At 44.5% G+C, this 23,693-nt stretch overlaps 1 protein-coding gene across 1 annotated transcript in view; it reads right to left on the reverse strand.

The window, feature by feature from the left end:
- RYR3 (ryanodine receptor 3) overlaps positions 1-23,693 on the reverse strand; it is a 573,341-nt gene that overhangs the window by 83,424 nt on the left and 466,224 nt on the right. Inside the window, exons 54-64 of the mRNA XM_052647070.1 lie at positions 21,621-21,767; positions 19,793-19,855; positions 18,557-18,632; positions 18,320-18,443; positions 15,473-15,588; positions 14,863-14,930; positions 13,820-13,941; positions 10,646-10,695; positions 10,208-10,268; positions 7,573-7,811; positions 6,134-6,215 (exon numbers count right to left, since the gene is read on the reverse strand). Of these exons, the coding sequence (XP_052503030.1) occupies positions 6,134-6,215; positions 7,573-7,811; positions 10,208-10,268; positions 10,646-10,695; positions 13,820-13,941; positions 14,863-14,930; positions 15,473-15,588; positions 18,320-18,443; positions 18,557-18,632; positions 19,793-19,855; positions 21,621-21,767 (1,148 nt within the window). The remainder of the gene's footprint in view (positions 1-6,133; positions 6,216-7,572; positions 7,812-10,207; positions 10,269-10,645; positions 10,696-13,819; positions 13,942-14,862; positions 14,931-15,472; positions 15,589-18,319; positions 18,444-18,556; positions 18,633-19,792; positions 19,856-21,620; positions 21,768-23,693) is intronic.

Here is a 23,693-nt window from a genome sequence, read left to right on the forward strand (position 1 = left end):
CCTGCAATGCAGGAGACCTGGGTTCGATCCCTGGGTTGGGAAGATTCCCTGTAGAAGGGAATAGCTATCCACTCCAGCATTCTAGCCTGGAGAATTCCATGGACAGAGGAGCCTGGCAGGCTACAGTCCATGGGGTCACAAACAGCTGGACACGACTGAGCGACTTTCACTTTCACAGTTGATTTACAATGCAAAGTCATCTTGTGTGTGTGTGTGTATTCTTTCCCATTATAAGTTATTACAAGATACTGAATATATTAATAGTTCCCTGTGCTATACAGTAGGTCCTTGTTTACCTATGTTATACATAGTAGTGTGTATCTTTTAATCCCAAATTCCTAATTTATCCCTCCCTCTCCTCATTCCCTTTTGGTTCAATTTGTATTTCAGGTTTTGTTAATTCCTAAGTCAGTCTCTCAACTTTTTTTCCACGGATTGGGACCTGCTTCTCAACAGTCTGTCATCAGGGATATAGGCCGAGACAAAGTCATTCTAGTAATAATAATTATGCCTGCACATATCTGGTGCTTTGCAATTTTGAAAGTTCCTTTGTGTAAATTCCAGAGGATGCAAAAGAGAGTAAGCAACAGGTAGCAAAGGGGCAGAAAGTGGAGGCATGGCAAGGTTCTAGACAGCAATACCAGTGATCTCAGCAGTTTGGGGAGAGCAATGTTTGATCAGGAAAGACTTGGTCAAAACAGGCAGAGCAGGAAGGCAGATATAAATATCTCTAAAGTGTGAAGGCAAAAACAAAGTTTTAATTTGAAATAAAATGGAGATTCAATGCTTAATGTGGTCAATTACCAAACTTAGTCTTCTTGATCCATCCCCATCAAATGCTCTATCAGTTCATCAAAGTAGGGACTTGCCTGGTGGTCCAGTGGTTAAGAATCCACCTGCCAAAGCAGGAGACACAGGTTCGATCCCTGGTCCAGGAACTAAGATACCACATGCCTTGGGGCAACGAAGCCCTTGTGCCACAACTACTGAGCCTGAACTCTAGAGCCCTTGTTCAATAAGAGAAGCCACTTCAGTGAGAGGCCCACGTATGGCAACTGGAGAGGAACCCCCCACTCACTGCAACTAGAGACAGTCTGCATGCAGTGATGAAGACCCAGTGCAATCAAATGAATAAACATAATAAAATCTAAGTATATTCAGGTTAAAGAATTTCAAGCATTCTTCATGCTTAAATACACACGGTAAAAGCCTTCATCCTACTCTGAAATTTTGTATCTGAAAGTTTACCTGCCGGTGACTGTCTCAGTCTAGCCTCAATTAGAAAATATTCCCCCCAAAAGGTCTCTAATCTGTTTCAATGACTTGTTTCCTCCTCACAGTCAACCCTATCATGGAGGTGTCTGGAATCTTTTCTATTGACCATGCATTCATGCTATAGTTGGAAACCAAATATTGAGTGGTTCCTTTGCAACCCTATAAGACATTTGCTAGCCAAGAAACTTCAGTAAAACATGGCAGAGAAATGGTAATAGTAGGTTTCACTGTATTTTCTCCCCTCTAAAACCCACAAGAGCTGGGGGAAATTGAGGAGAAATTTAGACCTACGCTGAAATTAGAAAATGTGTGATAACTTCACACTGAAAAATACAGACCAAATCAAAACAGTTTTAGAAAAGAGCAATTAGCTAAAAGTTACTACAGAGAAAATGAGGCAGGAAGGTTAAGGAAAAAGTCAATAGATACAAATAATTTCCCTCCTTGAACAACAGCTGGGACCAAAAACCTCAGCAACCATATAATAAAATTGAAGATTCATTAAATAGAGTAAGATCTAATTCTGGAACCTGAGGGGGGTATTAAGTTCTGAGAAGAAGTGCAGGGGTTGATATGGAAAGGACAACCCTGGGACATGGTACAGGGAAGTGACAGAGCTTCAAGACAAAGAAAGAACCCAGTGAGCAGCAGCAAAGTCATGTGTGCAGGGAACAAATCACCAGGTCCCGGGAATACACACTGTCAGACCACAGAGAAGCAAAGTCTGTACACTTCTGAGGGAGGAAAATTATGACCCAAGGATTTTATACCATGCAAACTGTCCACATATAAAGTCGACGGATGATATTACAAAATATGCCAACTCTCAAGAGTAAGCGCTCTTACAGAAACAGCAACATAAGATGAATCTGGCCACCCAAGAGGTAAACCAAAATAAAAGTTTTAGAATGGGCTAATCACAGTTGAGAAAGATTGGCTACACACTGCGTCGTTCAAATACAAACCAAGGTAAATAGCCCAAGGAATATTAGTCCTAAAATATTCCAGGGTGAAGTGTGTGTGTTATAAGGAGTCACACAGCAAAAAATGAAAGGCAGAAAGGGTTCAGTTCAGTTCAGTCGCTCAGTTCGTGTCCGACTCTTTGCAACCCCATGAATCGCAGCACGCCAGGCCTCCCTGTCCATCACCAACTCCCAGAGTTCACTCAGACTCACGTCCATCAAGTCAGTGATGCCATCCAGCCATCGCATCCTCTGTCATACCCTTCTCCTCCTGCCCCCAATCCCTCCCAGCATCAGACTCTTTTCCAATGAGTCAACTCTTCACATGAGGTGGCCAAAGTACTGGAGTTTCAGCTTTAGCATCATTCCTTCCAAACAAATCCCAGGGCTGATCTCCTTCAGAATGGACTGGTTGGATCTCCTTGCAGTCCAAGGGACTCTCAAGAGTCTTCTCCAACACCACAGTTCAAAAGCATCAATTCTTCAGCTCTCAGCCTTCTTCACAGTCCAACTCTCACATCCATACATGACCACTGGAAAAACCATAGCCTTGACTAGACGGACCTTAGTCGGCAAAGTAATGTCTCTGCTTTTGACTATGCTATCTAGGTTGGTCATAACTTTTCTTCCAAAGAGTAAGCGTCTTTTATTTTCATGGCTGCAGTCACCATCTGGAGTGATTTTGGAGCCCCTCAAAATAAAGTCTGACACTGTTTCCCCACCTATTTCCCATGAAGTGATGGGACCAGATGCCATGATCTTCGTTTTCTGAATGTTGAGCGTTAAGCCAATTTTTTCACTCTCCTCTTTCACTTTTATCAAGAGGCTCTTTAGTTCCTCTTCACTTTCTGCCATAAGGGGTGGTGTCATCTGCATATCTGAGGTGATTGATATTTCTCCCGGCAATCTTGATTCCAGCTTGTGCTTCCTCCAGCCCAGCATTTCTCATGATGTACTCTGCATATAAGTTAAATAAGCAGGGTGACAATATACAGCCTTGATGTACTCCTTTTCCTATTTGGAACCAGTCTGTTGTTCCATGTCCAGTTCTAACTGTTGCTTCCTGACCTGCATACAGATTTCTCAAGAGGCAGGTCAGGTGGTCTGGTATTCCCATCTCTTTCAGAATTTTCCACAGTTTCTTGTGATCCACAGTCAAAGGCTTTGGCATAGTCAATAAAGCAGAAATAGATGTTTTTCTGGAACTCTCTTGCTTTTTCAATGATCCAGCGGATGTTGGCAATTTGATCTGGTTCCTCTGCCTTTTCTAAAACCAGCTTGAACATCTGGAAGTTCACAGTTCATGTATTACTGAAGCCTGGCTTGGAGAATTTTGAGCATTACTTTACTAGCGTGTGAGATGAGTGCAATTGTTCGGTAGTTTGAGCATTCTTTGGCATTGCCTTTCTTTGAAAGGGTAGGAAGTGCCAGAAATGCAAATGTACTAAACTTGGTAATCTTTTTAAAAGTAGAGAATTAATAATTATTTTAATTAATGATAAATTAAAAATATATGAGTTGTATGTTAAAGAAATTCAGTTTTTTAGCTTCATCCAACAAGACAAAGTTATAAAGCAATATTATGATCCTAACATGTGTAAAGGTAGGCTACAGTCCCTGGGGTCGCTAGGAGTCGGACACGACTGAGCGACTTCACTTTCACTTTTCACTTTCATGCATTGGAGAAGGAAATGGCAACCCACTCCAGTGTTCTTGCCTGGAGAATCCCAGGGACAGGGGAGCCTGGTGGGCTGCCATCTATGGGGTCGCACAGAGTCGGACATGACTGAAGCAACTTAGCAGTAGCAGCAGCAACATGTGTAAAAATGTACACATGTAGAAAATGTCTAGAATGGTATATACAAACTGTTACTAGGTGGGGTGATCTGCGGTGAAGAAAGCGGCAGACTTTTAACTTTACATAGGTCTGTACTGTTTGATTTATTTTTTAAAATAAGTATGTCTTACTTTCACAATACAATAGAAAATAAATAAAAGTCACTAATGGTGGCAGCATCACAACTTGAGGATTTTAAATCTTTATATCCTAGTTGCTTCATTAACTAACAGACAGACAATAGGGGCAGACTTGATCTAGGTGCTTCTTCAAGTCAGGCTTTCTGCCTGTGTGGAATATAAAACACAGGCACCGATATTCCCAGCATTATGAGTATATGAATAAAGTATAAAACATCATATGAAGAATAGTCTCTTTTCTGGCCTGACATTTCAGAGTTGACCTTTCTTTGACTTTTGTTTTCTTTAAACAAAAGAGAGTAACGCATAAGGTTTTCAAAAAATTGTACCAAAAAAAACACATATACATATAGACGCATGTACATACATACAAGGATCTCCCCAGGGGGCACTAGTGGTACAGAACCTGCCTGCCAGTGCAGGAGACATAAGAGATGCAAGTTCAATCCCTGTGTTGGGAATATCCCCTGGAGGAGGGCATGGCAATCCACTCCAGTATTCTTGCCTGGATCCTAGGGACAGAGGAGCCTGGTAGGTTATAGTCCATGGGGTAGGAAAGAGTCGGACACTACCGAAGTTAAGTTAGCATATACGTACATACATATAAACCAAGAGAATAAGAAAAGATGTTGAGAAAATATTCACAAATGCTTAATGAAAGTAAAGACACCTTCCCTAAGTGAAATTCTGTATTAAATATTAAAAATTTTAATTCTCTTGATTTGGTATAAAATATGTGTATAACTTTTGTCTGCCCAGTTTCTATTAAAGGATGAGACTATTTATATTTCATATAAAACAATAAGGAAAGCTATGTAACTCTAAGGAATTAAACTCATAATCAAAATAAATTAGCTGTTAGTTCTTCAATTAATTTCTTGAACTCTAGAAGCTATTTAACAGTTGGAATTATGAAGACATAGACATTTCTTCAACATGCTTTGGTTATTAGCACATGATTTCAAGTCATCAGATCCTGAGTTCTTCAAGGAGCTAAAGTCTTTTTTTTGCTTTATTGAGAAACTGCAATTAGAATTTATGTAAGTTTAGATATGAAACAGGGATTTATCATTGGTTTATTTGATAAAGGATCATAAATTGAGGAGGTCTACAGATCATGGGTCTCAACAGGATGTTTAGATTAAGCAATTTTAAGCACAGATCAAATTCTTTTCCAGTTTCCTTATTTGAAAAAGGCAAAAAAGGAAAAAAAAAATCTTCCAAGGATAAGTCTAAATCTAGAGTTTGGCTAACACTGTGTTTATCCTTCTGATCTTCTCCATGGATTTAAACAGAATCACACAACACATGACATTTGATTCTGAAAAGCAAGGGGTGGCCTAAGGCCTTCCATTGCTCCAGGCAGATTAGAGAGCAGAGTGGGAACTCAAACACCTTGGAAAGTCAGCCTGCTCAGATTTAAGACCACTGAGTAGCTGTTTCCAAAGTGTGGACTTTTTAAAAATTATAGTTAATCTGACAGCCAAGAATGGTAAAGGTCCAGGGCCGTATCACATAGAAACTCATTAAACACTAAAGCAACTGCTTCACGTCCCTTGAGCTTCTCAGCAAGCTTTAACCACAGGAACTCTGGAAGCTCTCTGAAAGCTGTGATTAGAAAGAAAGAGATGTTTCTTCAACATTTTTTGGCCACCAGCACATGATTTAGTTTGGCTATATTGCTCCTCCAGCCACATAACATTCTCCAGCTATCTCCATGGAAGTCATACATCTTAGAAGCCTCATTAACACTCCTGAATACTGCCATAAACATTTCATAAGCGAGGCTCAAAATCACTAACCCATTTCAGTGAGCATTTTGCTTCTGCTGGATTGGAAAGATGCTACTGTTAAGTGTTTAAAAGACTTCAGTAACACATTCAGCCCGAACGTGTTAGCCTCTTTTGTTCACTCATTACCTTTCAACATAGATGTTCTTTCCTGTCCCGAGGGAGTAGAGGCTGCACAGTATATGGTAGCATGAAAGCTGAACATCACCCACTGAAAAGAACAGACAACAACTGTCATTCTTGTGCATCAACCCCAGAGGTCCACCTCCTGCACACAGCAAGGGTCTGCAAACAGAAAACTCGTTGGCTTCACTCAAGAGCCAAAGATCTCACTTTCTGTCTTTTTAACAAATAGAGCCCCTCTCTTTCCAAATGCCAGTTGCTTGAGCTGGAAGAGAAAACACCAAAAGGAAAACACCCACCATTGTGCCATCCCAGGTCCTTGGTGGAACCCCGGATACAGATCACACAGCTCAGGGAAAGGAATCATTTGACCAGTGAATCCTTCCAAGTGGGTATTTTTTTTCCCCTCCAATAGAGGGAGACACTGTAGTCAAATTTTATCCAGGGCACTATTTCCTTTTTTTGAAAGGAAGAATGAAAGGAATCTGACGCTTGAGTGAGCTTTTTGTTCCTTTTCCAGGGAGATGTGTACAATGTCCCTACTTCTTACAAGACAGAGCAAAATACCTCATGTCCACCTGTCCCAGCTTCTCTGATAGATGCTTTACAAAAGGTAATTCAATTGTATTATGATTTTGCCATGTTTCTCAAGGGAAGAGCATCTTTCACTTAGGCACTCAGAATTTAATGGGCAGGCTACGTGCCTCTATTAATGTATGGAACTCACAGTAAAGCTGGAACTAATTTAATAGTTTAATTTCTTATTTTTCAACAAGAAAGTGTGTTGTTTCCATGACACAGAATAATGAGTTTTGGATGTTCCCCCTACTTCTCTCCCTAACTCCAAGGAAATAACTGATTTTCACTACTGAGGGCTATGGAAGACACAGCCTTAGCTATTGGCCATTGGTTAAACTAATTCAACCACGTGCCACCATTTACAGTGTGAAATTGAAGCTTGGTGGCAGAATAAGAGGGCTGAACATGGTGCTAAACACCAAGTAAAACCAACCAACTATGGTCTTTCTTCTGGTGGCTCAGACACTGGGATGTTAGCAGTTTTCCTTTGCTCCTGATATACAGTGAATAAATTAAAGCTTCTTAATAGGAAAATTGGTGTCTGGGAGCAAACCTGTATCTTGACAGATTTCACCCATAACCTTTTCAAATTAAGAGAGCACACAATGGCTGAGAGTGAAATCAGTGGGTGGAAGACTCTGGTCCTGAGTACAGTGGGAAAAGGTGAAGTATTTATAAACTGATATTTGGGGATCTCGTCTCTTCCAAGAGTCTACTCCTTTTTTTTTTTAAATTAGGAAGGAAAAAGTGTGGAATGGTTGTCTCTACTCTGCCCTGAAGGTCAGCCTAAGGGAATAAACCACACACTTCCTAAGGATCTGCAGCTGGGTACACATGAATCCATGGCAGATGGCAGGTCAACTCACAGAGTAAGTCCACCCCGAACTGATGCTGAGCCACGTGCTCAAAGATGGATGTCAAGATGGGGAGCAGAGCCACCGTGGTGTAGTTAATATTTTGAGAGACACCTTTGATCTGCGTTCTGGAATGGGTAAACTTGCCGAGCTTCAGGTTTTCCAAAGTCTTCTCTAAGTCTTCCGCTGCATTTTCAAAGAACGCCCGTAACCCAGCTTTCACCAGCTCTGAGCCTGACTTCATGACCGTCCTGTAAGCAAACAATGTTCAAAACCAGAAGCATAGCCCGAACCTTTAGCCAACTCCCTTCTTGAGTCTGGGAACTTTCAGTGCAACTGGGCAGACATTTTGACACCCCTGTCACTGCAGTAATTATCAGCATCCAAAAAGAAACTAGGATCACAGAATCCTGAAGCATGGGCCAGCAACTGGAAGGCAGGCTTGATCTGAGGGTATGACTGCTCAACTCCTGGGACTCCCACATGGCACGGTGGTGAAGAATCCACCTGCCAATGCAGGAGATGCAAGAGAGGCAGGGTCAGTCCCCTGCGCTGGGAAGATCCTCTGGAGGAGAAAATGGCAACCGACTATAGTATTCTTGCCTAGAAAATCCTATGGACATAGGAGCCTGGCGGGCTACAGTTCACAGGGTCACAAACCAGCTGGAAGTGACTGAGTGAGCACACATATACTGGTAGTAACTGCTCTGGGTTGCTGTCTACACTTTACATTGACACACTGCTCAATTCTTAGAGAATGGACAGGACGACCTAGAGAGAAACTGATATTGGTCACCTGCTATCTATATAATATTGCAGCTGGCTACATTCTTCTGGAAATAGCTAATTAAAAGGATAGAGAGAGAACTTTTCCTCAGCTCCCCATGGGCTCATGCAACTTTTATAAGAATTAGTTAGAAATACTAGCTCTCCTGTGATGCAGGACCTCTTAGAAAAAGAGGACAAAGAATTTAATTAACTGAAGCTTAGGTTTCTATCACTTTGCAGGGATGTTTCCAGCTTGGAGAAGGGGAGGGAAGAAGGGTTACCCGCTTTTAAAAACAGCTTACTCAGACCACTGAAAAAACCATGTGGGAATGGAGATTAGCTATGGGTATCTGGGGCTTTCCCCCAAAACTATCTTATAAAACTCAGAACTGGAACAAAGCCTATCAGTTATCTTTTATTTTCCATATTTCTACATCTTATTCACAAGATTATGACAGACTTGCTACCAGGCCAGATGCTTTTTATCTACAGCATTTTCACAATTATCATCCAGCCAATCAGAAACATAAAAGCAAGGAAATAAAGTCAGTGAGGCTTGTTCCTATCCTGTAAGCATTTATAAACCATCTTCCTCAGATTTTCTCAGGAATGACTATGAAACACACTGACTTGTGTTCTGTTTAGTTTTGCAGGAAGAAAAACCTGCTCTTAAGGCATTTTGCAAATTTTGGGAATAAAGATTCCTCATCCCAACTGCACCCCTGGAATGCTTTGGTCTGATCCTGGAAATTTTGTGTTGTTAGTACTTCTGGGCCTCCGAGGTGGCGCACTGGTAAAGAACCCATCTGCCAGTGCTGGAGATGCAAGAGATGTGGGTTCGGTTGGGAAGATTCCCTGAAGTAGGAACAGGCAACCCGCTCTACTATTCTTGCCTGAGAAATCCCACGGACAGAGAAGCCTGGCAGGCTACGGTCCATGGGGTCACAAAGAGTTGGACACAACTGAACATGTACAAGAGTTTTAAGAGGTTTAGTACCTCCACAACGTGTTTCTCTCCGAAACCTGAAAATCCCCTTTAAGTGCTCTTAACTATTTTTTAAAGCCATTTGTAGTTTATAGAGATTTTCATCATCTGGCCACTCTTTTAGGTTGTTGCCTCTCTTCTGCCTTGGGTTTTGGGAAGCATGTTCTCCCGACTTTGCGAAGAGTCCTACTTAACGCATCTGTTAAGGAAAGCTCCCTCCAGTTCTTTGCACTGCCTCTTTTTTCATCTCATCAAATACTTTATACTATCATAATATATGTACACACACACACATATATCTGATGCTATATACATAACGTTATCCATAACATCTTATTAAAAAACTCAAACGTTTTGGCCAATCCAGTACGTGAAAGGAAGGAAGACTTCCTTTCTTGTTCAGCCGTCTTTCCTACAGACCCTCAGGCCACCCTTGGGCTGGAATCTATCTTTGTCTTTGATCTTGCGGTAATCACATCCCCTCCTTGGCCATTTTGAACTCAGAGTGCTGTGAGTCCCTATCCCAGGATCCTTACGGCCTCACCACCCATCAGATAGCTTTTACTATTTTTGTGGAGAATTAGGTACAAAGTGGTATTTTGCCACGTTGTCTGTTTTATCTTCTGAAAGATGAACTTCTCAGTCAGAGAAGACAAGAATTGATCAAATGCTCAGCTTTCAGCATTCAGTATCTGCCACGACAGTGGCTCTCCATCATGAGCTGAGAAACAGTGTGCTGGTATCAGGGTGATTTCCATCTTTTCCCTGTCTTCCCTTCCCTCCCTGGCCCCTGCAGAGCGGTGGCCCGTCTCCTCTTCCATCCAATAATAAGTGAGGAGAAAGAGTCAGAGGGGGAGTCCTGAGAAAATACTGGAAAATGCTGGGCACACTTACCTTGTGTCAAGTGTCTGAGCTAAGATGTGAAGACAGCTCACCATTGTTGTAGAATCGCTCCCTAAAATCAAACATATCACCTGTTACTCCCCAAGCCATTCAGCCTGTCATTTAAACCCAATCTTCTCAATAAGCACAAACCACAGCCCAGCATAATTAACCATCAACACGCAAAGTGCCAGGGCTCTGTTTGGGGCCAAGGCATTTATCTCCAGCTTGACACATGGCTTTGTGATGGATGTTAGAAGCAAAGCTTAAAACATTCATTGGCGTGGAAAATCTAAGCTGTTTGAGGGGTACAGAGGTCATTTATCATGCTTCAGCCCTATTTCCTATGGAAAATTTAGGTGACACCTTAGTCCTAAGGCTCAGGTTGTCTGTGGGACATGAATTCAGGGTAATCACAGGACATGCAGCCTTTAGCAATACTTCTCTTACCGAAGAGGGAAATCCTGTGTCGAACCAGAGCAGCGAGTTTGCAGAACAGGCTGAAGCAGAAAAAAATGTAAGTGGGAAAAGGACAGAGATTCAAGGCAGACCCATTTAAACCTCATCCCTCAGCCCCCCATACGGCAAAACAAAGTGCACAGAATGTCCCCCCCCCCCCCGCCAAGGAAGATGGACTGTGTTCCCCTCAAAGGGTCCTCTGGACCACACTAGGAAAACATGCGGTTCCCCCTGTTTCATTGGAGAATCATGAAAGGTACCTTGCAGGCATCTACAATGTTACAGAAAACAATCCTTCTGCAATAGCTACAATATTTTTGCAACGAGACAGCTGTTACAAACCATCTCTTGTTATAGAGTACTAAAAACATTCATTTGGACAACATCCACATTTGGATAAATGAGGATTCTGGAAGGAGTTTTCCATTGTTGCAATGGCTTGCAAGCCATTTTTATTGTCTTCACTGAGTGAGGCCTTAGTTGGGAGGTGGGCAAGATGGCGGGATTAGAATAAAGATTCAGGAATGGGCAATACTGTATTGCACCAGAAACATTTCAAGGAATGGCTTCTCTCTGTCATCTCCATTAGCCTATAGGCTTAACTGCTGTCTGATCCATGTGTTTTTTGACCCTATTCCATGCTTTTACCCATATTTTCTACTATGGAACCTGCTGGCGTCCAGTTGTGTCTTACTCTTTCACTTTTCACAGTGCCTAATAGAGTGCCTTGTGCAGTCAGCAAAGAGCCCATAGGTGCTTCTGAACACTCTCCTGATGGCCCCCCTTCTAGAGCACTATGGCCATCATTTGACCTGTGTTCCTGGAGGAGACTACTGAGAATGCTGACATTATTTGACACTGGCACAGCTAGACAAGAACTTAGCAACGCTTTCAGAGGGCAGTCCTTCCTGGAGGAACAGGAAGAGGGAACGTAGAATAAAATCATTCAGCACAGGCTGTGGGATTCTCAGATGAGATCCAGTTGAAGTCCTTCCCATGGTCTTAGAACTCATGCTCTAACACAGGGCAGAAGTCTTTGTGGGAAAGTCAAATGAAGAAGAAATCCATCTAAGTGTTGGTGGGGATGAAAACTTATTCACTTCTAAACGGTTCTCAGTGAATGCCCTGAGCCTTTCTGGGCTGTCTGTTGGAAACCAGAGCCAAAGTCTCTCCTGGTTAGTCATTTGTTTTTGCAGTGGAAATAAGTTGGAAACCCTGGCCTCGAGCTTAGGAGAGCTCAGAATAAGTTAACAGAAACTTGGCAGGCAGCAAGTGTCAAATTAAATATGGACTGGGGCCTTTTCTCTCTTCCCAGGGTGTTTTTTTTTTTTTTTCTGGAGTTATGTATCTGATGAAAACTCATGGAGTTGGTGGGGATCCTGGAGGAATATGAGTCCTGTGTGTCTGCCAGGACTAGCTGGCTGTCATGATGAAGCCACCTCACTCCTCTGTGCTTTAGCTTTCTCATCTGTAGGCAGAGACTCATCACATGACCCTCTTAGTCTGCAGAATTAGGGGCTGATAAACTCAGTTATTTCCGGCAAAATGCTTCCATGTGGACCTACTCTGTACAAACATTTTTTAGAGCTAAAGCAGATCCCTGGGTTGTTTGATTCTGATACAAATGTGGCTCTCTTTGCTGTCAGAAGTGCTTTTAGGCACGCCAAGGCCAGGGCCTGAAATTTCCAAAGGCCCTTTTTTGGGGTCACCTTTGGGACCCACCATTTAAGTAGAAGCACTGTTCTTTGCCAAGAGTTATGAGGTCCAGCATCCCCAGGCACCTCAGTCTCCTCTCAGAGTTAGAAGGTGATGAAGAGGTCCCCGGGGAGAGACTGGAAAGCTCTGACACATGGCACCAGATGCAGGAGAGGCGGGGCACAGGTGAAGGCTGCGGACCAGAGGGGTCTGCAAGTGGGAGCGTGTTCAGGGCCGAGATGACCACGGCTGTGGGAGGGCGGCAGGCATGCTGATGGATCTGAAAGCTATTTGCAAGGCTGATCAGCTCCAGGTTGTATTCCAGCCATGACAAATGGTGCCTGGCTGAACAAATGTTACATTTCCATGAATTAATAATCTAAGAAAAATAGATGAAGAGAACAGACACACCTGCCCTCTGTTGGCTTATCTGAATATATCACTTGGCACCTCACTTTCCTTCTTACAAAATACACTAGTGCATCGTGGAAATATCTACGAAATGTTAGGTCAGTAACTGGTTGTAAGTGCATCTCATTTTGACAGCATGGGCTTCTCCCTGTTTAACAAATATCAGTAAATGAAGTAACTTCAGTATAGAGAAAATGCTCCTCGATCTGGATAAAGAGGGGTGGGCTTTCATTCTTGCTCTCACTTATTATCTGGGGTCACTTTAGGCACTGGAAGGAACCTGCTCAAACCTCAGTTTCCTCATCTGCAAATGGAGATCATAATGTCTGGGTGGTTCTTAGAATTAAAGCACTGTGGTGTTTCACAATGATACTTCCACAGGTGGGCAATTATTTGTGCATATCCTTAACTCTCTGCTCTTTAGAAATCTAACCCTTCCTTTTGTCCCTCATAAATCATAACCTGAGGCATGGTGGGATCCACCTCAAAGCCTGATCATGAAGCACCCTGCTTTGTTCTCAGTTCTGCTGAGACACCCCCTGTTTCACCCAGTGGAACGAGAAGGCAAGCTGACACTTTTGATTAAAATTTGTTTCCTGTTAGAAATTTAAATTGAATTATGCCAGCCTAGATTTCAAATCTCAGATCATCCATACCAAGATTTGTAAAATCTGATTCTTTACACGCAATTTAATCTTTAAAAACCTGATAAGAATGGGATTGAAAGCAGTGTTAATCTGTTTCTTCTCAATGTTGTGTGTTTGCTTTTCCCAAGCTTCAGAATTACCTTCACCTTTTTCTAAATATATTTCAGGATGGAAGCTGACCTGAGTATACAAATCCACCCCCTAATCCTGATACACACAACAGCACACTTCTCTTGGTTGCCAAAATAATGCACAGGTAAGTGTGAATAAAAAAGATGATAACGAAAACCTCTGAGCTGCCAGTTGTCAGGCCACAGCTCATTTCTCCATAAGATTCACCATTTAAGCTCCAGGAATCTGGGGTTTCATGGAAATCACATCAGCACCATGCCCTTCTCTCCTGTAGACTCACCTGGCCACCATTTCTTTCTCCTTATGGGAGGCATACCCGCTGCTGCTAAGGGGCTTCAGAGGGGAGGACAGGAAGTAGAGGCGATGATTGGTGAAGTACTGGTCAACCAGTGGGAGGAGAACCTGCAAGATCCACCAGAGATGAACTGAAAGATCTGCTAGAGATAAACTTCTATGAAGCTGGCAAAAGTCCTTCCTCTGGTTCCTTTGAACAAATTCCTTCTCAGTGAGCAAAAAGCCTCTGAACACTGGTTCTGGAATTTCCAGGAAACACTATCCTGTGGATCTCAGTTTCCAACACATTTTCTTTTCCTATTCCTGTAACCAAGGCCTTGGGTACATGTGAAGGGATAGAGCAAGATCGAACAGCACCAAAGAAGTGCACATGGGTTCCCAAGTCAACACTTTCAGAGTTGTCCTGTACTTAGCCAGCACTCAGATGTGGCTTCTTGGGCATGGCATTCAACAGTATACTTGAGGATGGGCTAGCACCACTAGCCTGGAGCATCCTGGCTCTGCTTCTCCGGTTATGTGGCTGAGACAGCTCACTGGCCTCATGTTCACTCTCCCCTTCTTTCTCTAGCTGTACAAACCCCTGTAATTTAGCTGGGAATGGGGCCACCCGCTGGAAGATGCATTACCTGCCTCCCTTGCAGCTAGCTGAGGCTAAAATGATTATGTTCTAGCCACTGGGATAGAACTTTAATAAAACAGCAGCTTTCCTTCCCTTCTCCTTTCCCCCTTTCTCACAGATGTGATACAGTTGTGTCTATTTGGACCAAACTGTCAGGGATCACATTCTAGGAGATGGAAGAACATCATGAGAGGAAGAACCCGAGTCCCTGGGTGATGGCATGGAGCAAAGCAGGCTGCCCACCTCCTCGGACCACCAACCTGCCTCAGGACTGTTCCACAACAAACAGTTCTGTATGATCAAAGCCATTACGGGAGTTTTGAGTATCTTTGTTGAATCTGTGCAACTTGCACCCTAATTTGTGCGGCTGCCAAGGAGAAAGTAATAGTTAAATGCACAGGGTCACTTACTTTGGCAAAGAATTTGATCTCCTGGTCATGGGGAGACTTTTCATTTTTCCCACTGCTGACAATGGCTTCTACAAAAACAAAAGTGACACAAAGTTGGCCCGAGCAAAGAAAACCAAAACAGTCACAGCGTTTTAGAGACAGAGCAACTTTTCATCATGAAAAGGCCATTTGATTTTTTTTTTTTTTACAGAATATCTAATATTTTACAAAGTACTTGGCAGTGGTGAGAGGTGGTTATTTTTTGTGTCAATTCTCTAGAGTATCACCACCCATTTCACCACCTTAGTGATGAGAAGGCAGCTTCAGAGAGCTTGAGTCATAATCTCAGAGCCACGAAGCAAAAAGATGGAACACTTAGAATAGGATGAGTTATATTAAAAACGACAAATGATTCAATCAAATCCAGAAGGAAAACCAGACAAAGCTGATTTTTTTTTTTTAAGTGGGGTGTGTGGGGAATATCTCAGTCACTGTGTCCTTCCCCAAACCATATGCCTAGAAGAATCATGAACAACTATGGCATGAAAACATCCTTCCTTGAAAAATGAATATCAAATTCTTTTTGATATTAGATGCACACATTTTTGTGACATTTCACAATGATACTTACCCAAATGGGCAATAAACTCTTGAGCCGAATCAACATATTTCAGAACCTTCTTCAAAAACTTATAGGCAAACCTCTTTTCCATGGAGGAGGCATCCAGCTCCATATCCTTCATACCTCTAGGTTGGAAACGGGCAAACCCCAGGGGGGAACAGAGACAGCTATGTGACTTCAGTGCACCAGCAATTTTCCCTGTGTCAACTCTGTTTTCCAAATGTTAATGGTTTTTCTGGCTTAGTGATCTGACTCACCATCTGACTCATTTCCCCTTGAATTTGGAACTTGCCTCCAGGAGCATGCAACATCTGAGCTACAATAATTTCTGAAAAGACTTTTCAGAAAGATCTGCATCATTTATTCAACAAATGCTGAGATGGAACAAAAGCAGAGATGCAAACAAGAATCCCCTGTGTTCATGGACCTTACATGTCAGCTATGAAGAGACATGCTGCTGCTGCTGCTGCTGCTGCTGCTAAGTCGCTTCAGTCGTGTCCGACTCTGTGCGACCCCATAGATGGCAGCCCACCAGGCTCCCCCGTCCCTGGGATTCTCCAGGCAAGAACACTGGAGTGGGTTGCCATTTCCTTCTCCAATGCATGAAAGTGAAAATTGAAAGCGAAGTCACTCAGTCGTGTCCGACTCTTAGTGACCCCGTGGACTGTAGCCTACCAGGCTCCTCCATCCCTGGGATTCTCCAGGCTAGAGTACTGGAGTGGGGTGCCATTGCCTTCTCCGTGAACAGACATGAACTCCACATAAAACAAAACATAAAGTGTATGGAGTGATAGAGGTTAATAAGCTTTGTGAATAAAAGAAAAACTAAAGTTAAAGGATGAAAGGGTCCAAGAGTGCCTGAAGTGGGGGGTGAGCAGACTGTTGTGTTAAATCAGTGCTGGGCTTATTGGAAGGATGACATGGGAAGGTGAAGACATAGAGACATCAGGGGAGAGAGCTTTCAAGGCATTGGGAGCGAGGGTGCAAAGGTCCTGAGGTGGGAGCAAGCATGCTGAGTGAAGCCAGTGTGGACGGAATGAAAGTGAGTAGTTCAGAGGGGCATGGGGTGGACAATGGGCTCAGTCACTAGGATGCCATGGGCTGTCCTCAGCAGTTTGCTTTTGCTTTGAGATGGGAAGCTATTGAAAGTTTTGAATAGAGGAACGACATGATATGATCTATATTCTAACAGGAGTACTCTGTTGAGGCCAAAGGTTGAAATAGGGAGCATGGGAAGGAAGCCCTTTCAGCAATGATAGTGACAGCATGAAAGTGAGAAGTGGCTAGATTCTGGGTATCTTATAGGGAGGACCATCAGGATTTCCTGAAGAAGTGGATGCAAGTTGAAGGAAAAAGAGGAGACAAGGGTTTTGGCTTGAGAACCCGGAAGAAAGGGCTGTCATCAAGTTATGGGGAAGCTGAGGATGGGGCAGATTTGAGGTTTGGGCGGCAGGAACCAAGGGGTTCTCCTTGGTGACAGGATGTCGCCTCCGCATCGGCATATTCAAGTGCCCATCATAGGTTCTGGCACAGGGTAAGCCGCTAAGGGATATGTTTGCTGAACTCGGTCATCTTTTTCCTTCTCCTCCCTGTTTTCTAGATTTCCTTATCATAAAGAGGAATTTTTCATTTCTGTGAGCGAGTTATTTATTGGCAAACCACAGTCTGCATGCATTGCAGTATTAGGAACAGGATTAAAATGATGATGGGAGTTTTTCTCAAAAGCTTCCCCAGGGGCTATCCCCTGTTACCTGACCTTTCCCACTCAACAATATGGCAAATAAGCTTTGTTATTCTTTCATATGAGCTACAATAGAAATCTTTGTATAGAATTTTATTGGGGTTTCTGCCATTCAGTGGCAAAAATTCTGTAGGAAACCAAAAGAAGAAACAGCAGCTGGCTCGGCAGACATTTCTTTCAGGAGAAATGGCTTATCAGGATGGGACATTTGCTTGTTTCTCATTCTACAAAGGACTTGGCAAGCAAAGCCCACTGCTGATACTGACCAGCAGGAAAACAGATTCTAACTTTAAGACTTAAGCAGCCCAGACCATCCTCATCTAAAACCTTCATCTAGATGATTCTGATCAACATATGCTGGAGATAAAGTCTTCAGAAATCATGGTTCACTCAGTGTCTCCAGGAGCTGAGTCTTTTTTTGAGGGTTGTTGATGTCAGTCATGGTCTCTATTGTTATTATGGCATTTTATTAAATACCATAGAAAACATTAAAATACAAGTGTGAAGAGAACTGGTGATTCTGTGAGAACTAGGCTGCATGTTTTACAAAGACTTTCAATTGTAAGTTCCCACATACAGAGTTTTAGAACTAGATGTAAGAAAACTGTAAAACATAGAGAGGAGATTGAAAGAAGAAAAAACACCCTAGAATGCTGCACTTACAGTGTTTTGTATGTGCCTTAATTCTCACCGCTCTTTAGGGAAGCCCAAGTTTCAGATGTTTGAGGATGCATTATGGATCTGCTTTATAATTCCAATCAATAAAACAACAAACTAAAATGAGGTCTGGGGCCTACAGTACAAGATTTGTGAATGAATGCATATTTGTGTGTTTTAGGTTGAAATTAAACATTTAAGGTATGTACGTATAATTTGTCATGATTCTTTGCTAGGTTCTTTGCATGCGTCTTTGATGTTTTTAGAAATTGACATCGACCAGTCTTATTTATGATAGAAGAGAGGACTTCATGCTCCAAAACATTTACCTACTTCAAAAGACCCAACTGCTGTCCTTACTCTGATCTGCTATGCAGGCAGGTGATTAACTATTTAGAGTAGGAGAGACCACACCAGCCTGTCCCTGTCCCACTAACATCACCTGGAAGACGACTTACCTGGAAACCACAATGCCATTCACTTGGAGGAATTTAAACAGGTCCTGGGCCTTCTCTCGGTCTCTGAACTTCTCCTTGGCAGTCAAGGTATCATAGGGTACCAAAAGAGGGTGACTGCCACCACCTGGGGTCAGTAAAGTGAGATGACAAAATATTTGGGTCTTCCTTTGCTCTTTTGGGAAAACACACCTGCCCCCCAGCTCACCTTCTGTGGGGGACGCTGTGAAACTAGCTCACCTTTGCTCTCCAGCTCCAGCTTCTTCTTCTTGGCCCAGATATTGTGATAGTTCTCAGCTACCACCTCCACCATCCCCTGGGTCCCACCAGGGAGACGACAGTCAGAGAGAAAGCAAGCAAGAAAAATGGGTTCATATCTGCCAGGCTATTTCAGGCAGCCTTGGAAACAGAGCACCACCAAATGCTAACTGCACATTGCTAAGTGTCTCCTGTCATTAATTAGTCTGTGCTTATGCACCTCATTAGTTTTCTATCTTCCCATACACACAGAAAACAATTTCTAATTCGGTCCTTCCCTGGTAACTTATTATCTTGGCAGTTTGATGCATTTCTGAGAGAACACACATTTCCATTGCAAACTGCATGCTGGTGGCAATTCATTTGTCACAGGAGTTGAGGGTCTTACTCCTGACCTGAGAAAGCGAGCTGTAAGTGGGAGGTCAAGCAAAAATCTAGAATCCCCCGAAGCTTTCAGCTTAGCAACTAAAAAATGGCTCCATGTTGGAGAAAACTGGGGCAAAAATGAGATTTCTCAAATAGAACTCATCTTTATAAGGCCCATAAGATAGTGACCTGGAATGAAGGGTGTACTTTGGAAAGGAACTTTCTCTAAGGTACAAAGGGTTGGTCTGATGGGTGCTCTGAGGAGTAGCTGCCTCCGTCACAGTCACTGGTGTGTGCACAAGGTGGGAGGAAGCCACTTAGGGCTTTTAATCTCATTCTCTTGGTTTCAAGTCCTGATATCCCGCAATGATGATTCATCTGCACCACTACAGGCAACCTGAGTGAATCCACCATGGAATATACAGTTGTCCTCAAGGTTGGGGAAACCTACTGTGACCAGGCCAGCACCCCCACCCAGGGGCTCATAGGTTTTCTCCTAGTTGTTATTAGTTTTGTTACTAGTTATTTCTCCTGGCTCTTACAAGTTCTGTTTTGGGTTTTGATACAGAAACTTGCTGTTTGTTCTTCCTCTTAGTGAGTTCTGACCTGTTTTGATGTCCCAAGAAGTGCAAAGCCTCTCCTCCTCTGACCGTTGGTCAATTCTGCTGAGACTGTCTCGGATGAGTGGCCTCTGCTCTGTGTAGCCCTCCCTAATTTTGATATTTCAGTGGCGATATTTCGGGCGTTCTCTCCCTTCTGTTTTTTTCTTAAACTCTTTGGAGTTTGACATTCCCTGTACTTGGGGGGTTTTAGAAAGTAAGTTACACTGGCTCTGAAGGCATCGAGACTGACCTGGAGCTCTCTGGAGAGCACGACATTGGAGAGATCCAGAGGGGCAGGGCTGTAGCTGTTGCCCTAGGGAAGTAAAGGCAGAATCATTCTTACCAGCATCCCCAGTGTCAGCGGCCAAAGGTATGTCCCAAAAGATTCCCAGGGCTCATGGGTGGAGAGCCTCATCTCTGCTACCTGCGGAGAGCATTCCCAGGGCTCATGGGTGGAGAGCCTCATCTCTGCTACCTGCGGAGAGCATTCCCAGGGCTCATGGGTGGAGAGCCTCATCTCTGCTACCTGCGGAGAGCATTCCCAGGGCTCATGGGTGGAGAGCCTCATCTCTGCTACCTGCGGAGAGCATTCCCAGGGCTCTTGGATGGAGAGCCTCATCTCTGCTACCTGGGGAGAGCATTCCCAGGGCTCATGGGTGGAGAGCCTCATCTCTGCTACCTGCGGAGAGCATTCCCAGGGCTCATGGGTGGAGAGCCTCATCTCTGCTACCTGCGGAGAGCATTCCCAGGGCTCATGGGTGGAGAGCCTCATCTCTGCTACCTGCGGAGAGCATTCCCAGGGCTCATGGGTGGAGAGCCTCATCTCTGCTACCTGCGGAGAGCATTCCCAGGGCTCTTGGATGGAGAGCCTCATCTCTGCTACCTGGGGAGAGCATTCCCAGGGCTCATGGGTGGAGAGCCTCATCTCTGCTACCTGCGGAGAGCATTCCCAGGGCTCATGGGTGGAGAGCCTCATCTCTGCTACCTGCGGAGAGCATTCCCAGGGCTCATGGGTGGAGAGCCTCATCTCTGCTACCTGCGGAGAGCATTCCCAGGGCTCATGGGTGGAGAGCCTCATCTCTGCTACCTGCGGAGAGCATTCCCAGGGCTCATGGGTGGAGAGCCTCATCTCTGCTACCTGGGGAGAGCATTCCCAGGGCTCATGGGTGGAGAGCCTCATCTCTGCTACCTGCGGAGAGCATTCCCAGGGCTCATGGGTGGAGAGCCTCATCTCTGCTACCTGCGGAGAGCATTCCCAGGGCTCATGGGTGGAGAGCCTCATCTCTGCTACCTGGGGAGAGCATTCCCAGGGCTCATGGGTGGAGAGCCTCATCTCTGCTACCTGGGGAGAGCATTCCCAGGGCTCATGGGTGGAGAGCCTCATCTCTGCTACCTGGGGAGAGCATTCCCAGGGCTCATGGGTGGAGAGCCTCATCTCTGCTACCTGGGGAGAGCATTCCCAGGGCTCATGGATGGAGAGCCTCATCTCTGCTACCTGCGGAGAGCATTCCCAGGGCTCATGGGTGGAGAGCCTCATCTCTGCTACCTGCGGAGAGCATTCCCAGGGCTCATGGGTGGAGAGCCTCATCTCTGCTACCTGCGGAGAGCATTCCCAGGGCTCATGGGTGGAGAGCCTCATCTCTGCTACCTGCGGAGAGCATTCCCAGGGCTCATGGATGGAGAGCCTCATCTCTGCTACCTGGGGAGAGCATTCCCAGGGCTCATGGGTGGAGAGCCTCATCTCTGCTACCTGCGGAGAGCATTCCCAGGGCTCATGGATGGAGAGCCTCATCTCTGCTACCTGCGGAGAGCATTCCCAGGGCTCATGGATGGAGAGCCTCATCTCTGCTACCTGCGGAGAGCATTCCCAGGGCTCATGGGTGGAGAGCCTCATCTCTGCTACCTGGGGAGAGCATTCCCAGGGCTCATGGGTGGAGAGCCTCATCTCTGCTACCTGCGGAGAGCATTCCCAGGGCTCATGGGTGGTGAGCCTCATCTCTGCTACCTGGGCAGAGCATTCCCAGATTCTCCATGGGTTCTACTGGCCGAGCACTGGCCTTTGGGCATGATGGTCCTACCTGGCTGGCCTGGGACACACTTCGAAGCTTCTCATTTTCCCGCTGTTGAACCAGAGCTTCTCCCTCTTTGGTCCTCTCTACAGTCCAGCCCACAGCCAGCATGGTTTTCAGGGACTCTCTGGCAGGCCAGCGATAAATTTCCTTCTCCTGGAAGAACATGGAGCAGAAGAGCTGTGTAGGGCAGGCTCCAGCACTCTGGCTGGCCTGTCTCCTGGAAAAGAAGTTGGAGCCTACAGCGGAGGAGGCTAACTGGCTTAAGCTTCCTCTCACTGCGTCAAAATACCCTCTGCAGCATCCCATCTGAAACACATCCTCAGCCTTTTGGAGGTTTTTAAGTAAAAGACGCTACAGTTTGAGGCTTTTAAGGGGAATGTGCCAGACATTACCCACAGTTTGTGGTTAAAGAGAAGCAAGAAGACAATGAACTCTTCCCTTCCCCTCTCCTCACCCCACTCCCTCCAGCACTGCCACCTCTGCCTCCTCCAGGCAGCACTTAGTGCGCAAGTGTCACCCGCCTGGGCCCCGCCTGCTGGGAGCCAGCACAGGAGATCCCACCCATGACAAGGTCATGCAGGACTCGAGGGAATCCCTGGGCCATCCGACCCATGACAAGGTCATGCGGAAGAGTCCTGATGAGCAAGGCCTCAGGACTCAATGGACCCCCTGGACCTGCTCGAGCATCTACCCCCGAACCAGAATCTGTCTGTCTTATTATTTTATGTCTTTCACCAGCTCTTCTGACATTAGCAGGGGTCTGTCCCTGACCAAAAGAGTTAACTTTGGGCTTTAGTTTCTAAATCTCCTGGGCATGAAAGGAGTGTTTCAAACCCTCTGTTAGCATTCTAGCTTACATGGCAGCTTTATCCAGACTCTTGCAACATTGTTGGGCCTATGCAATGCTTGCTGCCAAGTTCTCACATCCCTTATCCATTGTGTTCCTGGGAGTGCATATAGTCAGGATGTAGAAGAAGCAAGTAATAGCCTTAGCATTAGCAACATCAGACTTTGAGTTAATAAGTTCTTTCTTTGCTGTAACCTGCTGAATCTTTGCTCCATAAGAATGTAACTCTGTACTTTAAGGGTGACACAGGCTAAGAATTTAAGAAGAAACACTTTAAGGAAAAATCATTGTTCTGGTATTCTGGCTGACTAACCTTTATCAAAAGGAGGTCATGGAATATCAACAGGCCTCCGGAATAGAAGATGATGTACAGAAAATAAGACTTTTGCAGGAAGAAACCTGATGTCGATAAAAGTTATTACTGATGGAATGTTGAGTTGACTCTGCATTTTTTTACCTTGCTGTATGTATAACTCAGGGTATAAAAGCCTGGAGAAGAATAAAGTAAGGGGTCTCGTTTGAAGAAGCTTGGTCACCCCGTGTCTCTTTCTTTATCTCTTTATCTATCTTTCTTCATTCGCCGACATCGTCCATCCTGAGGATATCCCTGGACTCTGCTGAGGCTGGACCTCGGCACCCACCCCTTTCTCTCAAGAGTGACTTCTGTTCTCTGGAAGATGTTTAAGATGGTGCACATCAAAATGCATCTGCACAAAGCTCTCCTCTGAGCTTGGGAACTAGAGTTCCTTAGATGTACAATTCTCCTTTGAGTCATACACAATTTTATAGCCAGTGAATATGCATATAAAGATATACATATCATCCTTTACCTGTGACAGTAAATCTAAAGCCTACAGAGAACTCTTACTGATGGCAAGATAGGAATTCAGAGTTAAGCTGAACCAAATCTCATAATTAACATAGCAAACCAAACTATGAGACCTGTTCATATTTCCCTGGGGATTTTCTCCTCTGTTCCTGTCATCCTTCGTGATTGGAAGTCCTCTCCATCTGAATTCATGTCTCCCCCTCTAAAAAAATCTAACAAAATAATCCCTCCAATAATCTAACAAAAGCACTTCCTATTTCAGTTGCCAAGTGAACCACCAAATGTATTTTGGTACAGCTTCTGAGTGCTGACCAGTGTTTCTTTCTCCAACAGGCTCTTCAAAGCTGGTCCTGGGGCCGTGGGTCATAGGCCAGCTCCTGAGAAGCTTCTTGAGTCCTGAAAA

The sequence above is a fragment of the Budorcas taxicolor genome, chromosome 10 (assembly GCF_023091745.1).
Source record: "Budorcas taxicolor isolate Tak-1 chromosome 10, Takin1.1, whole genome shotgun sequence".
Taxonomy (NCBI): domain Eukaryota; kingdom Metazoa; phylum Chordata; class Mammalia; order Artiodactyla; family Bovidae; genus Budorcas; species Budorcas taxicolor.